At 43.2% G+C, this 17,630-nt stretch overlaps 1 protein-coding gene across 2 annotated transcripts in view; it reads left to right on the top strand.

The window, feature by feature from the left end:
- STX18 (syntaxin 18) overlaps positions 1–17,422 on the top strand; it is a 64,490-nt gene extending 47,068 nt beyond the window's left edge. For both annotated transcript variants that reach the window (XM_061992904.1, XM_061992902.1), the window contains 6 exons: positions 326–441; positions 5,380–5,468; positions 14,705–14,763; positions 15,376–15,445; positions 16,072–16,152; positions 17,310–17,422. In XM_061992904.1, coding sequence (XP_061848888.1) covers positions 326–441; positions 5,380–5,468; positions 14,705–14,763; positions 15,376–15,445; positions 16,072–16,152; positions 17,310–17,405 — 511 coding nt within the window. In that variant the 3' untranslated portion in view covers positions 17,406–17,422. The remainder of the gene's footprint in view (positions 1–325; positions 442–5,379; positions 5,469–14,704; positions 14,764–15,375; positions 15,446–16,071; positions 16,153–17,309) is intronic.
- The last annotated feature ends 208 nt before the right edge of the window (positions 17,423–17,630 follow it).

Below are 17,630 nucleotides of genomic sequence, written 5' to 3'. Positions count from 1 at the left end.
TGGTTGAGTGTTTTAAAATATACATCTTTTAATCCACTGGATTTTTGAAAGGAAGTTTATTAAAAGTCTATGTTCTTGTGCTATAGCTTTCAAAATTGTCCTCAAGTCTGAAAATATAATGCATTGTGTTCAGGAATACTATCCATGCTTTCTTTGCTCATGTAATATATTTCAGTGAAAGCTCCTAAGTACATTTTGTATCTCAACTGGGAAATAATTAAGATTAGGTTTGTAAGAGTTAAAAGGGTCAAATTTAATGGCTGTTATCATTTTAGAGAAATTCAACTTGGTAATATCAGTTAAATTATAGCGTTTCTGCTTCTAGATCCAGACTTGAACCTGAGCAGAGCAACGTGTCCAAATCACCTGTTTCCCCTGAAAAATCTTCACAGAATCTTTTAGATGATTCTGAAGAAAAACTCTCTGTTGAGGAAAGCAAAGGTAAGAATAAAACATATTTCACTTTTTATGGCAAGACTTTTCTATTCAATAGTATTTTCTTCATGTTACAAGAGTCTGTTCCTGTGACTTGCACCTTTTCTGTCTTCCTCTTCCTTGAGTTGATCAGGCTTTTGTGAAGCACATTGTGAGGCTGAGGATGCAGAATCTTAAACTTTTTTACATGCTCTTTGCAGCCAGCCAATAAAGTCTTATGCCTTGCTCATCCTCTCAGTAAACTGTGTGAACTCTTTAGTTTTATCAATATCCATCTATTTAGATATCTTCTGGGATCCATCTGATTTTTCCACATTCCTTTCACTGATGGCAAGGAATTAGCTCAATGGCTTTCTGGGAACATTTCCTAGTTTTTAAGTATGGAGACCTTGAGTTAGAGAGTTCTACAGTAGGAACTCGAAGGTAGAACATGCTCACAGAGAGGAGGTTACTGAGTGGCCAGAACCAGTGGTTTTGGGGATGTTTTTCTCCACAGCATTGAGTTTTCCTGCTGGAAGATTGGATCTCGCCTTTCAGTGGTCAGGAGACAGCCAAAAGTCCAGATCAGTATCTCTGACTCCAGGGTCATTTCAGCTGGTGCTGTTCTTGACAGGACTTTTGAATGTTGCTTCTGATGCCTTGATGGCCTGCTTCTGAGACCAGGAGGTGCAAGGTACTTCTTTTTGCAATTGTGGTCAGGCTTGGGACGTGTATGCTGGCAGAACTTTGTTGTGGAGTGTCTTTTGGAGTGCCACCACTATTCGACTCTGTTGCGTTTGTGTGGAGCTGGTTTTTGTGTGGTAACAGGAGGAGCAGGCTGCAGTGCTGGCCCCTGTAAGCAGTTCTTGAAACTTTCCCTAGCTCTGAGTTGGAGCCACCTCCAGCCTGACTGTGCCAATGTGGTGCCTCTGCTGTCTCTATTTAAGAAGGCAAATTTGTAGTGTGTAGGAGATGGTGGAAGGGAAGGACAGGATGGAGGAGATTGTGTGGACCTCAGAGTCAGAGAAGGCAGAAGGGAGGAGGAGCGCCGGACCACAGACTCTCCTCAGAGTGGCCTATGCAGGGCTGCCTGGCCTGTGAGGGACACCACAGTGGAGCAGGAGGACCAGTGAGGAGTCCGCCTGTCCTGAGGGAGACAAGTGGCAGGAACCATTGGGAAAGGATGGGCTGAAACCCCCATTCCTTGCACAAGGAAGTAACAACACTGTGATTGGATGCCTGAGCCCAGGAAGAGGGGAGGGGTGGGGGGAAGGTGATCTTAAAGGGCTGGTTGTGCTCGTCATCATTCACCCTACTCCGCATTGCTTTTTGGTTGGGTATTTCTGTTTTGTTTTGAGTTGCTGGCAGATTAAGTTTCGTTTTCTTCCCCAAGTTGAGTAGTCTTGTCTATTTTGCCTGGAACCATAAGTGGCAATTGAGGCCTCCCTGTCCTTATGAGGTTCCAAAGGCCCTTGGTTCTCATGGCTGGTCACGGTCCCTTTGTTCCTGGATGGGCCTAAACCACTAAAACAGATAACTTCAGCTTTCATACCCATAGAGAAAACTTGTTTCTGAGATTCTGGAGTTGCTTTCCCTGGCTTGAGTTCTCCTGCCTATGCTGTCTAGAGCAGTCCAAGGTACCCTGTTATCTACAGAGTGAAGTGTTTCTTTTGGAGAGAAATGGAAACTACAGATGTGGCATTATATTAGAATTATATATCATCAAGATAGAAGGAATGCACTGGATGGCCATATTATTCTGATAATCAGTTATTGATTCTTTAGTGATTTTTTTATTAAAAGAGTGAAGTTCTTCTCATTGATGCCTTGAGGGCCATACAAAGGGTGGATTAATGTACAGTGGGTACTCCATTTCTGGATGAAGGCTCTAATGCTGAATTCCCTCTCATTGTGCAAACGGTTCCATTTTCTGATATGGCATTGCTTATCTTCCTAACCAGTTTGTACTGCTGCAGCCCTATCAGTATGCTCCCCCACCACCCTGCCCCAACACTGAATGTATTGTAAGAAGTAAAGGTTTTGACTCTGTATCATTTCTAGTGCTTACTACGTTTTTATAGTCAGTCTGAAGTGACGTGGCACAGAGCTGAGTCTCACCGTAACACGTTATCAGCCCTTTGCAGCTGTGAGCTGCTGCCGGCAGAGAAGCAGCACCATAGTAGCTCCTTCCTTGCCTGGTGCTCTTGGTGCTGAAGTGTCTCTGCAATCTCTGAAAGTGTGCACTCCCACCACATCCTGTCATTACAATTTTTAGCTCCAAAAATCTGGGCCACACTGTGGGAAAATGTTCCTTGGTTGCCTTGGACACAACAAACCACTGCAATAAACAGACATGAAGCTTTGTTTATTGGACATTCATTTTCATAACTCCAGTTTTCACTTTTGTTAGTTTGTGCTTTAATTTTTTAATAAGAAAGTAGGCATCTTGTCACATAAGTGGTGCTAATGCAGTACTGACTTATATGAGGGGCTGCTGACTAGTCTTTGAGAAAACAATGGCACTCTTGTATGAAAATAAATCTGTCTGAAACAGTTTGCAAATGCACACAGCCTGTGATGCCTCACAGAAAGATAAGAGTTGGTTGTTTCTGCTTATAGAAATTAGCCTTGTGATTTCACTGGTAGGTGGCTGTCAAGGCATGGAAGCAACATGAAGGAGATGACTAGGAAACACGCTCAGTTCAAGTCTTCCAGCCTTTGATTTTTTTAATTTTTCAAGTAACTTTTAAAATTGTTAAGAATCTGGAGAAATTACTGTGTTCAGAATTGTGCTGGCCATGCCTCTTTGTAGGAAAATAGCCTCTCTGGAAATTGCTTTTATATGCTGACAGTATTTATTTGCATATTACAAATCTGTCAGTTTGTGGAAATAGATGTAAATAGTGAATAGCTTTTGAACTAGTCCACAAGCTTAGAAGCTGTCTCCTTTCAGCATGGAAAGGGATTCAGAAGATTTGATCACTTTGTATCTCCATCATGTAACTACATCTCTTTCTGAAAAAAGAAATGTAGTTTGGCTTTTGCTGGGTGAATTGTAGAAAAGCATTAATGTCAGCCCCATGAAGGCTGCAGAACAACTTTCCTAGTAGCCAGAAACATACCATGGTGACAGGAGGAACCCTGGGGAGTTATGTATTTCTCACTTACTTCTTACCATGAATATATTTACTTATTAGCAAACACATTGGGTACAGGTGCTGGTTTTTTAAACAGTGCTGACAGTGCCTGAAAGTAATTGGTTCCTCTGGGATAAAATAGGAATACATATTTTTTCATGGCTCCATAAACAAATTATATTATTTTCTTTCAACCTAGTAAATAATATAATAGAAATAATATATTATGAATAATATATTATATGTATTATTTTTAATATAAACCAATATATAGATATTATATTTTTTATAAATACATGGATTACCTAAAAAAGCAAGATTTGTATTTCTGTGAAATAGACTTGAAATACTGATGATACCCTATGGAAAACATGGAATTGAATTCTTCCTAAACAATCTTTAAAGATATTCTTGGGTTTATTTATTATTTGTTAGAAAGAGCAGATCTATTTTGGGTTTGTGGTTTGTTCAAAAATCTACTGAATTCCTTGTCCACATCCCTCGTTTGTTGTTTGTACATCCTGGTTTGGTTGCTGGGAAGCAAAACACAGATTTAGAAAGGAGACATGCACAGCAATACTCTTACAACATTTTCTTTTTCAAGAGTTTTCACTTTATTTCTCCTTATAATCCTTCTTGTAGATTTGTTTATAGATAGGACTACTTTCAGGAGTCTTCCCAAGACAAGTCAGTGTCTGAATGGTGGTGGATCAGCGCTGCTTATGTGATTGAAAAAAAGGGTTTAGGAGGTTGTAACAAAGCCAGTGAAAATACTTACAAATGCCTGGGGAAAAAAAAGAAAAAGAAAAAAGACTGGAATAAATAGGAAGTCTGAAATGAAAAAGTAGAAACTAAATCTTTCTGTATTTTAATCTGCAACCTGCATCTGATAAACAAAAGCAGGTTCTGCTTTTACCCATCATGGGGTAGTGCACATCTCCCTTTTGGGTTTTGTGAGAATGTCACAGCCCGTGGGGAGAAGAGATGCCTTCTCAAGAGCACAATCTTATCATGAGGATTTTACAGCTTCAGAAACAGTAGGTTCCTGTAGCACAATTTCTTTTCTTTCCCATTCTAATTTCTTCATCTATAATCAGAAGTATATAATTAAACCTAAAAATAAATCTTCCAGAAGGGAATGTCCCAGAAATAGCTATTCAAGATCTTTCGTGCCCAACTCCTGCTAAGATTTATGCAGATGATTAGCTTTAATCAGAGGGGAAGTACTACTGAAGCCAATGAGCAGCTTTGATGTGTAAGGGTTGGTTTGTGGGATTGGATATGATTCCTGTTATATGCAGGAAGACCCCTTGCACAGTCTGCTGTAGGATTTGCATTGTAATATGCAATTTGAATAGCATGAGGAAATTGAGTTTTTCCTGTAAATTTTGCTCAAAATGTCTTATTCTGATTTTACTTCTTGGAATGAGGAGCTGATGTTTCTGTCAAGTCTCATTGGAAGATCACAGTTTGGATAGAGATGGTCATTTTGAAAATGACGTGTTTTCTTCTGTTAAAAGACAAATGCTGCAGTATTTAGTGCCCTAACAAGTCTGAGTGCATTGTGAGTTCTTTTACATCCTACACTATCAGAATCTTAATGCAGCCCCTCACAGTTCACAAAGTTAAACATTCAGGTAGACTTTTGTCTTAGTTCAGAAGTTAAAGGTTATTGGTGTAACTCTCTGCTGTAAATATAGGGTGAATCTCGGTTGATGACAGATGAGAGAGAAGGATTTCATCAGCATTCCAAAGTGGATGAAAAATTATTTTCACGTTACTGTTCAGTGTCTTTCATCATCCTGAGTGTTTGGTGGTTCTCTTCCAGACAAGAATCTGCCTGATGCCCAGAGTAACCTTGGATTATGGGGCGATGGCAAAGGTGAAGATGAGCTATCACCTGAAGAAATACAAATGGTAAGTGTACCTTATGCCGTATTGCCCATTTGGTTGTATTTTCTGCTGTATTTGTTTGTGTTTAAAAAAAGTACAGATTCACCCAAATTCGATGTCAACTTTCCTTTTCTGCAGAATAATGCCATATCACAATACACCTTTTGCACGTGGCTTCCTTCTTCTTCTGGTAGCAACTAATTAACATTCCTACAAAAGACATAAAATCATTAAATTAGTATCAGCTGGTTTTGACAGTAGAAATTAAAATTGTTTTAGAAATTACAATTATTAATTGCTTTTTTAATTAGGAGATGATAGAAGTCAGAGCAACACAGAAAAAGCATTACCAGTCTTCTGAAAGAATAAAGTGTTGACTGTTTTTTACTTACTAGACTATTTCTAGAACACACCTAAAATAGTTATTTAACTAGGAAATTACACTTCACTTTATTCCTTTTAATATCTTTTTGAATTATCAAGATCAGGTTGGTTTCCTAGGAGGAACGGCTATAAGCATTCTGTCACAACAGAATTTCATGGATTTTACCTTTTCTGCATTTCTGTTACCAGCACATCTATGTATTGTTTGATCCAGTTCTGCTTCCAATTGAGCTGATACAATACAAAGTTTGTAACGCAGGCATGATTGCTTGCAACCCATCTTTAAGACTTTCTGATATTCTTACATTTTATCCTTTTGAAGGTGGCTCAAAGTCCTTAGAAAACCTCTCTACATTAGCACACAGATCAAGAAAAAGTGATTTTTAACATGCCAGTAGATGTACAGTTTTCCAAAGATGAGCTTTACTAAGGCAAGGGGCTGCTGCAGTGAGTATGTGAAGCTTCCTTGGCAGTGATCAGAGATGTTCCCCAGCACAACATGCATTGCTCTTCCCGTCAGAGATGAGCAAGTTCACATAATTACGGTATGGCTTGTCAAAGGAAAAAGGTTCTTCAGAGGCTGCTCTTGATGCTCTCATATTGTCCTTGAGTGTCGGCCTGAAATGTAAAGGCTTACTCCTGCTTTCTCTTTAAAAGAGAATTCTTCAAGTATTTTCATTCTCCTGTGTTTAGGCACAATTATTAGGCCTCTTGCTGTAAACTTCTAGAGGATCAGGAGAAGACAGGCATCAGAGGTGGTGGCTTTGACAGGGCTTACTAGTAACTGACTACTAAATGTTTCATTGTTTTTGTAGGCCTCACACTGTAATTACGTTTTAAACGTGTTACATCCCTTGCTGTGGTACTTTGGGAATAAACACATTTCTTTTTCATTAAATCCATTGATACTTCTTAGCATAAGGCCCCAGATACCTCACAACTTGACTCACGGACTTTGGCAGCTCATCTTTGTTCTATTTCTGTTATTAAGACTGAAGAAAGAGAAACATCTTTAAATGCTGATTTTTCCCAATAAGGGTTTGAATCTTTCCCTGGAATAAGTTCACTTTATTGACTTGTGAGAGGATGTGATTCCAAGCCATTGTAAGAGAAAAATCTTACGTTCGTAGTTTAATGCTTTGAAGGATTTCTGCGCTCCTCAATCTTCAATCCTAACCTGCCCCTTACGAGGGATTTGGAGAGGTCTTCCTAGGGGAGAACCAACAGACATTTACAAAAAATCCATTATTATTCTTTACCCAGTCAGAGCTCTCTTGTGCTCTGCTTTTGTAATTATTAGTGTGATTTTTTTTTTTTAATTACTGTTGTTTTACACTGATTTACTTCTGTTGTGCTTTCAGGAGTTGCACTTCAGGGGTATAAAAATAACACTGCTGCTCCAAATTAAATAACCTTTCAGCTCAGACTGTATGTCCTTAGTGTTAGCTTACACAGCTCTGCCTAGCTTGCAAGAAAAGGTACAGTATTTAAGAGTGCTTCCATGTCAGTACCATGATTAAGCACAGAAAAATGATTTCTTCTGGAAAGGTCTCATAGAGTCATAGTATAGCAGGGGTTGGAAGGGACCTTTATATATGATCTAGTCCAAACCCCCAGCCAAAGCAAGTCCACCTAGATCAGGTCACACAGGAGTGTGTCCAGGCAGGTTTTGAAGCCCTCCAGAGAAGGAGACTTGACACCCTTCCTGAGCAGCCTGTGCCAGGTCTCAGCTTTAATCAGTCTGTTTAAAGAAGCAGATCAAAATGCTGCCAAAATAAAAATAAGATGCTTTGAAGATCTATATATATTAATACGCTGAAATAATATTACTGCTCTTGCACCATTGTTTATTGTTAAATGTCCCTGTGTGAATTTACATGTAAAATTAATTTTGTCACATACTCTCAGTACTTGTGGTTTAGTGCTGCCACTAGGAAACCAGCACTGAGAAAAAGCTTCCAAAGGGAAGTCAACACTACAACAGTGGATTCTCTGCTTAGAATTTCTTCTGAGATTCACAGAAAGCTAGTTCTGAGCTGGATGTCTGGATCTGTTGTGGAGTCTTGCTGTCGTTCTTGCTGTCTCTGGGTATCGTCTCACCCATAGTGGTTCTCCCCTCTTATGCCTCACTGCAGCCTGACAGGGTGACCACCAGTAGTCAGGCCTGGCTGCCTCTTGGCTTCTCACACTGACTGTGACACTATTTTCTGGCACTGTTGTGAAGTACAGGCTAAAAGTGAACAAGCATCAGTTACTTCCACATTATGCCTTGGAAAGAGTCTCCTTTAGTATGGTCACAGAATCTTAAGGATTGGAAGAGACCTCAAAAGATCACCTAGTCCAACCCCACTGCCAGAGCAGGACCATCTAGAGTAGATCACACAGGAACTCATCTAGGTGGGTTTTGAATGTCCCCATAGAAGGAGACCCCTCAACCCATCTGGGCAGCCCATTCCAGTGCTCCCTCACCCTCACAGTGAAGAAATTCTTCCTTGTATTCCTTTGGAAGCTTTTGTGTCCCAGCTCGTACCCATTGCCCTTTGTCCTATCATTGGCCATCACTGAGAAGAGCCTGGCTCCATCCTCCTGACACTCACCCTTTAAATATTTGTAAATATGAATGAGGTCACCCCTCAGTCTCCTCTTCTCCAAGCTGAAGAGCCTTAGCTCCCTCAGCCTTTCATCAGAGGGAGATGCTCCCACTCCATCATCTTTGTGGCCCTGCCCTGAACTCTCTCCAGCAGCTCCCTGTCCTTCTTGAACTGAAGGGCCCAGAACTGGACACAATATTCCAGATGTGGTCTCAGGAGGGCAGAGTAGAGGGGGAGGAGAACCTCTCTCAACCTACTACCCACAGCCCTTCTCATACACTCCAGGATGCCATTGGCCTTCTTGGCCATGAGAGCACATTGCTGGCTCATGCTCATCCTGCTGCCCACCAGCACCCCCAGTTCCTTTCCCCTACACCACTCTCTAAGAGTTCATTCCCCAGCCTATACTGGTACATGGAGTTGTTCTTTCCCAGATGCAACACTCTACACTTACCCTTGTTGAATTTCATAGGAATTAAAAGAAAAGTGAGTCAGCATTTATAGCAGTGGTAATACAGATGTTATTGTGTCTAGTTGTAGTTAATACCCCCCAGTAAGGGTCATTTCTTGTCAGGTAATTTTTTTGCCACTGGATTGCATGTTACATTGTGAATTGTGTATTTGTGCAATAGCTACATGTGCACAGTGGGGCTTCAGGTGTGAACGTTGCCACTAACCTGTTGGTGCTCAGAGATGAGCAAGCCCGCTCCTATTGTGTGGATGAACACTATAATTAGCTAATTTGCAAAGGCTGGGGATGTAAGTGGTGACTCTTCCACAGTGAAGCTGCTTTTTCAGTGCATCGTCGAGGAAACTTGCAGCTAGGAGTGGGCCTTTGTTAGCAAAAGTTGGATACTGTGTCATTTCATTCCTGTCAGAATTTAAATGCACTGGATCCATTATTTTAATTTTCAGATATATTTAGGTTCAAGGTGTTAAACGTAGGTGTAACTGGGTAGTAATTTGAGTATTTGAACACGCTTTGCTTTTTTCATTGCTCACATAAATCCCTCACGCTAACCTGCCAATGTTTAATGACTTCAGTGTGCTTTTAACGCAGGAATAGAAGGGTCTTTACAAACACAAAACAAACCCTCACAGCTTTAGTTAATTTATTCACTCAGGGGACAGTTAATTTTTGTTTCTCCTCTGCCTCAACTTACAGAGAAGTTAATTTCTACTTTTTGAACATTTGATTAGTGAAGTGTGGACCAACTGATTTCAGTTACTCAAAATGCGGCAGCTCTCAGAGGGTAGGACACACAGTGCAGAAACTGCTGTGCTGGTGTTAAATTGGAATGTGTTGTGTCAAATTGTACTTAACAATTGTCAGTCGTAGTTTTGTGACCTTCCTGTGGGTAAAATGATGAACTAGAGCCCAATTATATTGCTGCAGCAGCAGTTCCTATCTGTGTTTTGCCCACAGGAGAGTTTTACGTTGTTCAAAGTGGTTGCAGGCTATTGTATGATTTGCACAATAAATTTCAGTTTGTAACCCTGAGTACAGGTATATTAATGGTTTTTATAGTTATTGTGAGCAGATGTCTTGTGGTTGCATTGAGTGGGAAAAAAATCTGGCTCTGCTGTTTGGTTGTGAAAATATCTCATTTTCTCTGGTTGCCTTTTTTATTTGGTTGGGTTTGTCTTAAATTCAGGTACAATGCATATAATGACTTATCTTACAGGATAACAAAAAGGAACTGTGATTATTTCTTCTGTGCATTAAGATTTTTAGTCATATCTTTAGCAGTTTGTCACTTTATGCTGTACTTTGGTAACAGAATATTTCACTGTCAAAAAAAGAGGCTGCTTCAATAAGCCATAAATCACTGAGCTATGCTGATGGCTGGAGTTTGGGTTGTGTTTCCATCATGCAGGCTGAGGGTGACCTGCCGGAGAGCAGCTCTGTGGAGAGGGACCTGGGAGTCCTGGTGGGCAGCAAATTAAACATGAGCCAGCAATGTGTCCTCTTGGTCAAGAAGGCTGATGGCATCCTGGGGTGCATCAAGAAGAGTGTGGCCAGCAGGTCAAGGGAGGTTCTGCTCCCCCTCTACTCTGCCCTAGTGAGGCCTCATCTGGAGTCCTGTATCCAGTTCTGGGCTCCTCAGCTCAAGAGTGACAGGGAACTTCTGGAGAGAGTCCAGTGCAGGGCCACCAAGATGATCAGGGGACTGAAACATCTTTCTTATAAGGAAAGGCTATGGGAACTGGGGCTGTTCAGCCTGGAGAAGAGGAGACTGAGGGGGGATCTCTTAAACACAAAGTATTTAAAAGGTGGATGACAAGGGGATGGGGCAACACTGTTTTTCTGTAGTGTCCAGTGATAGGACAAGGGGTAATGGTCAAAAGCTGAAACACAAAAAGTTCCACCAAAACACACAGAAAAACTACTTTCATGTTCAGGTGAGGGAGCCCTGACACAGGCTACCCAGGGAGGGTGTGGAGTCTCCTTCTCTGTAGGTTTCCAAACCTACCTGGATACGTTCCTGTTGACCTGATCAAGGTGGACCTGCTTTAGGCACGGGGGTTGGACTAGTTGATCTCTTGAGGTCCCTTCCAACCCCCACCATTCTGTAACTGTGTAAATCCCTCAGTGACAAACTGGTGTATGATGTGTGCTGTGCCCCAACCAACCTTTTGTTCAGTGGACTGCTTTCTGTATCTTACTGCTGCCTGCAGCAGGCAGCCCCCTCCACTGTGACTGCAAATTGCCGTTTAGTAGTGTAAAAGGGAATCTGTACCAGTGGAAAGACTGAACTACCAAAGGGACTTCTTAAAGAACGCTCTCTCAAGTGGATTTGTGCTATTTGTAAGGGATTAAAATCATTCACTTGTCTCTTTATTGAAAATTTACTTTCTGAATTAGTTACCATCTTAATTTTACTAAGGCAGCAAAATAGGGAAGTTCTGCTGTTGAGTATTTCTGCCGAAATGCTTATCCTTACAGAAGCGTAAAGAACAGGTACAGCTTGCTGGTGCCATGTAGTCACTTCAGGACCAACCAGCTGACACAGTGCTGAACCTCATGGCTCTGTTCCACTGTTCTGATCCTTGACTTTGTTCTGAGGTGACTCCACTAAAAGCCAGGGACATACAGCAGTGTGAAGGTAACATGCAGTGGTGACACACCTCACACCTTTAACCATCTGCCACTGTGCAGTAAATACCATTGTATTAGTTAGTTGTATTTCAACTAACGCTCTGCTCTGTGCTAGGAGACACTGCAGACAGCAGCAACGATGACATCTGAATGTATTGCAAGGCTGACATTTTGATTTAATAAAACCATTGGATATTTAGTGTGGAAATCAGTGGGACTTCAGGGAGCTGTGCAGTATGCTCCTCCCTGTTCTCCCTCAACTCCACAGTAAAGGTGACAGTGCCCAACAGCCCTCTTCCTTGTCTGTGACCTTAGACTCTGGAGAAAGCTGTTCTTGCCAGTCAGACAGTGAACCTCCAGCACAAAAAGAAATTGGTATTTTAAATGAAATAAAACTTATTTTTCATTATTCTCTATGGCATAAATTGCCTGTGTCAGAAGACCAAACCTTTTTCTATGAGATTCATTGTTACCCTTCTTTAAACATACCTGTCACACTTGCTTCTGCCAAATTAAACCTACACATTTTTAATACAGTAACCATTTCCCTAAGTCATGCAGGTTGACATTTAATTTGCCGTTAGCACAAGTACTGTTTCTCTGAGGTCTGGATGGGCCTGAAGCAAGATGAAAAATGATACAGCACAAAGTGTGGGGAATGGTAGTGATGATACGAGGTGTGGAAAGGAGGGAATGAAGGTGAACAGTATGAAAGGTGACTTGCCTTTTCTTGATTTCTTGCTCTTCTGTGTTGATCTGTGGCAATGCAGAACTCATGCTCAGTTCCTGCTATCCATTCTCCTTAAGCCAGCCCTACCGTCTGGTCCTGAGGTGGGATTCAATTTACTAATACACCCAAAAACTCAGGAGGAAAAAGTAGTTAATGAGCTGAAGTGTCGTGTCACAAAGTCAGACGAGCAGCAGCGCTTGCTTAGGACTGTGTATGTGGGGAGAGAGAGGAGCAGGACAAATTCCTCAGTGGCAGCACTAAATCGTTTTCACTTCACCTTGAGTAGTTATACATACTTTATCTCAGTGTTTAGTGTTATGAAAGTATTTGATATGTCAGAAGTTTCATCTGGAACATTGTGGATCATTCTGCATCAAGGGGTGCATCCGTCAGCATCTGGAGCAATGTGCCTCGAGCTGCACATGAGGAAGGTCTTAAAAGGCCTGGGACAGCGGTGCTGGTGGCCTGGCTGGGGCAGCGTGGGAGTAGGTTGGCAAGCCAAGGATCCTCACCAAACATAGCACAGCAGTAACGTTACATGTACATACTCCCGCAGAGCAGCTCTGGGAGAGAGGCTGTGGAGCAGAGGAACTGTCTGTTGTATTGTAGCCACTAATTTTCATGTTGCATCTTAATGACAAGCTGCATTGTTGTTGAAACTACTTTGAAATACCAAGTGCTTCATTTTCAGCTATTTCAGGAGCACCGCTAAAAGCAAAACACCCATTTGCCTTTCACTGATGAAACACAACCCTCACTGTTACCATAATCCTCTGTGATTTGGACTTTCCAACCCTCATGCTTTTTGCATGAGATGTTTTCCAATACTTACCCTCTTCTCTGGGCAGCACCTCCTTTTCTTGCCAGCATTAAGGGCCGAGCATTTGCTCGAACACTGAGCAGTTCCCGCTGCTCCAACAGAGAACCACGTCTGACCCGTGGGGCTTCCTCCACCGTGTTCCTGACCACACGCTGCTCTGCCTTCAACAGAGCGATGAGACCCTGCAGGGAGGCCAGGAGAGCTGCTAACAAAACTGCTCTGTGCCAGTGCTCTGCCCAAAGCTGGTCTGTGACAGAGATAGGGACGACCTGACCAAGCCCAGGCCGTGCTGCTGCCCCTCACAGCTGCCCCTCACAGCTGCCCCTCACAGCTGCCCCTCACTGCTGTCCCTCACAACTGTCCCTCACCACTGCCTCTCACAGCAGCCCCTTGCAGCTTGCCACTCCGAACACTGCTGCCTGGCACTGGCACTGCTGCCTGTGGCACTGGGGTTTAACCTGTCAGAGGTGTGCAGCAGGCTGTGTTTTCATACCGTCATGTGCTATTTCTGTATACCCATGGAGACCAAGTGTTGCCTAGCTTTGTGGGAAAAGCGCATGGACCCGTGGCCAGCTGTGTCCATCCCGCAAAGGCCCAGCTGCTACCAAGGCTTTGGCCATGCAGAATTAATTGACACAATACCTTGAGTAAGGTTCCCCTCCCTCCTCCAACACAGGACTCATGACCCTTCCCCCACGAGGTGCTCTGCTGTCCCCGAGGGCAGGAGCCCTTTGGGCACGGCAGAGGCCCCGAGAGTGGCTGTGGGACTGAGTGGCTGCTGGACTGTGGGACCAACTCCTTCAGGCACCTTGAAAACCCCGTCTTCTTAATTCCTAATGGGCTCTTTCTAAAACATAGTCCTAGCGACGCGGTTCCCCTGGAGCTGCAGCACGCCATGGAGTGCCTTTCTCAGCTGGGTTTTGGCTGTGCAGATTTTGTTTCAGCAAATTGTGTCATTGTACTTGGCTTCATGATCACTTGTTCTGTAATGAATCCCAAATGACCTGACAGGTACATCTGAGAAGTCAAAGCTGCTTTTCCCGTGTAAGGTCTTCTATTTATGCTTGTACTTTTAAGTCATAGTGCTAAAAGTATATTTAAATGTTTCATCAGTCACTCGAGTTCGATATGAAAGAGGTCTACTGGAATAACTGAAGCCAGTGCATTTGTAAAGTATGAAGTACCACATATTTCAATATTTCACATTGTAGCAAAAAGTGAACTCGATGGCATGGGCAGCAGGTGAATAATGTGAAGGACAGTACAAGGATGCCATGGGGAGAGTCACACGCTTTCACAAGCATGGAAGCTTTCCTCACTCAGATTTCTAAAATAAATAATAATAAAGGACAGATTTCATCCAACTCTGCTTTTCCTTACTGCAAAGTCGCTTGAGCAAAGTCTTCCAGTTCTCTTCCCGTTACTTTGGGGTTTGTTTCATTAATGGTATGAGAACAACAAGCGGTACAGTGGATACTGCTCATTTGGGCCAGTGTTAGTAACTCTTGAAGATCTGTTGAGACACATTGTAACTAGATTGCAGGGAAGGTGGGAGGTGTTTGGCTGGGGTGCGGTTGGAGAAAGTTCCCCAAGTCTATGCCTGTGAACTCACATGTGCTGTTTTCCTTCTTCCAGTTTGAACAGGAGAACCAGAGACTGGTGGGCGAAATGAACAATCTCTTTGACGAAGTCAGGTAGAGCTTTGGGTTCCTTTACCAATGGTCCTGTTCCGACACCCCCTCTCGCTGAGGAGCCCCGTGTCAGGGAACGGCAGCGGTGCTGGTGGTGGGGTGCGACAGATGGGACAGGACAGAGCGCCCAGGGACCCAGCTGTAGGAGCTGACGCGTTGTGCTGTCCTGCCATGAAGTATGGTTCTGACACACAAAGCACCCCAACAAGTACTGACTACACTCAGAAGGTTTATGTTCTGTCCCACCTCCCGCCTGGGCGTCTGCGGGGGGTGCAGTCACTGAGCCCATGTGGTGCCACCCGCCCTCCCTCCCTGCAGAAGCCCAGTGGCCAACTCCAGCTGTGGCACTCCTGATGACTGTTAGTCCTGGGCAAGGTGAAATCTGCACTTGGGAGCAGCACATAAAAGGGCAGTGTCAAAAGGAAGTGGCTGGAGTGCAGGCTGCCAGTGCCCGGGCCATGCCTGTGCCACAGCTCCCTTGGGGCTGGTGGCTGCCCATCTGCTGGTGCCACAGCGTCCACCCCAGCCGACAAACCAGCCAGGCTAGAGCCAGAACCTGCAGGGCAAGAAAGCTCTGCACTCGTGTCTAATGGAGTGTTTCTGTTCTTTCCCAAGACAAATTGAAGGAAAGGTGGTGGAAATCTCCAGATTACAAGAGATATTCACTGAAAAGGTCTTGCAGCAGGTTAGTATAATTTAACACTACAGCAGCTTGAAGATTCTCTTGGGAATATTTTGGTCTTGGTGTCATGCAAGATGGAAACTTCAGATTAATGAATCTGTGACAGCAATGAGAAGGAAAAGATATTTTTGGGTTTTTATCAAATGCAAAATCAAGACCTTTGCTGTTGTTATGTATTGGAATGCACTGGGAATAGAAAATGCAGCATGTGTGTTGGAATGACCCCTGTCTCAGAATCAGTGTCCTGTTAAACGTGTTAGTTAACGGCTTCTTTCCTGGGAATGGTGGCACTTCTACTAAAAGCACTGGCAGAATTAGACAGGTTAGATTTGATCCTAGATAAAATGGGAGGCTTCCTCTCAATTGGGGTGGTATCCATTAAGGCTCATAAAACCACAGGTAAAGAAATGACAACTTAATTGCCTTTGTACCTTTATAGAGGCTCACAGAGTCGTTATGGGTGGAAAACACCTTTAAAATCATTGAGTCCAACCTCTAACCTCATATTTTGAATCACTGAAGGCAAGATGTCGTTAATACCAGGTTTTGTGTTCTGCTTGTTCCCAAAGTCCTTGAAAGTGGGGTTTTTTCCTGACATTCATCACCATTTCTCAATTTTATTTTAACAGGAAACTGATATTGACAATATCCATCAGTTAGTCGTGGGTGCAACAGAGAATATCAAAGAAGGCAACGAGGACATAAGAGAGGTAATGTCTCCAAGTTGTTTTCACCTCAGGTGTTTCTCATACCTTTCAGTTGCTTTAGACCCATGGGAGCTCAGTGTGGCGCAGGCAGGGGCAGGACCGGGGCTCAGGGAACTCACTGGTGCAGGCCTGGCACTGCTGCTCACCTCACCTACAGCCTGCAGGAGCTGACTTGGCCTCCCCTGTTCTCAACCAGAAAGGTGATGTGGCATTTTAGCACTGGTCAAGTTTATTTAAACAGAAGAGAAAATGTGAGAAGTTGCAGACTGTGAGTAAAGGAAGTGCTGCTGCTGCTGGTCACTGCGCGGTGGCAGGAGCTCCTGCCATGCTGAACCATGTCCCAGAGGCTTGTGTTCCCCCCGAAAGCTCCCAGAGGGGGTGACTCCAGGAGGCATTACCAACTGCTCAGCTCCTCTCAGCAGGGCAGTGACCAAGGCACAGGCTGAAGGTGCTTTGGCATCATTTTTCACATTTGTAGGTAGAACGAAGTTTCCTAAACCACACTGAGAAACAGCAGGGAAGGGTAATGAATACAAAACTTGGTCTCTGTCACTGTCTGTAGTGTGTTAGAAACATGTATTCAGAGTGTAAGTCTGAAACATGAGAGAAAACAGCAGGTCCCAGGCTATGTACCAGCCTCAAGCTTTGGGAGGGAGGGTCCAAGAAGAAATGCTTGCTAGGCTTGCTCCTTGCTCCAAGCCTGAAACAAGGGACTGACAGGGCTGCATCAGCCTCCACCAATAGTTGTCAGGTTTAGGTTGGGTAATTTGTGGGGATTTTTTGGTGAGCAGATGTTTATTAGAACAATGAAGGTCTGATTATTTCTGATCACACAGACTTTCACTTTTGGAACTTAAGCCCGATGTTTAATTGTTTTGATGCAGCTCTTAATGTTCCCAGGGTATTTAACATTGAGGGGATTGTGGGAGTTTGTTGTGGTGGTGGGGTGTTTTAAATAAACAGTTTTAAGACTTAGTGTGATACATCTAAAGAGGTACAGCCAACTTGACATGAATGCACCTGAAATTAATGGCAAGTTTTGACCTTTCTCTTGTGGGAAGGGAGGATGAGGCCAGCACTAGGCATCTGGGGTTGCCAGCGACAAAATTCTGCTACGTGGTGACTGCTGATGGTAACAGAGACAACCTTTTTCCTCACAGGCCATCAAAAACAACGCTGGATTTAGAGTATGGATCCTCTTCTTCCTCGTGATGTGTTCATTCTCCTTGCTTTTCCTGGACTGGTATGATAATTAAAAAAATACAATACTGTCTCTGTGCTTTGTGTGCAAATTTTGGACACATTTTGGAGCGGCGCAGCTGGCACACCGCTGTGCTTAATGTGTTTTTTCCCTACTGCTATGATGGAAATATTTTCCAATAAACAAGCACATGTCGATACCTGTCAGAGAAGAGGGAGCTGACAGTGTACCTTTGTAATCCCTCCCTCAAACATCAAACCAGACTTAATCCTGCAAAGAA

This window comes from Colius striatus, chromosome 3 (assembly GCF_028858725.1).
Source record: "Colius striatus isolate bColStr4 chromosome 3, bColStr4.1.hap1, whole genome shotgun sequence".
NCBI lineage: Eukaryota > Metazoa > Chordata > Aves > Coliiformes > Coliidae > Colius > Colius striatus.
The sequence above is the reverse complement of the archived record's forward strand: the minus strand, read 5'-3'. Positions and strand labels throughout refer to the sequence as shown.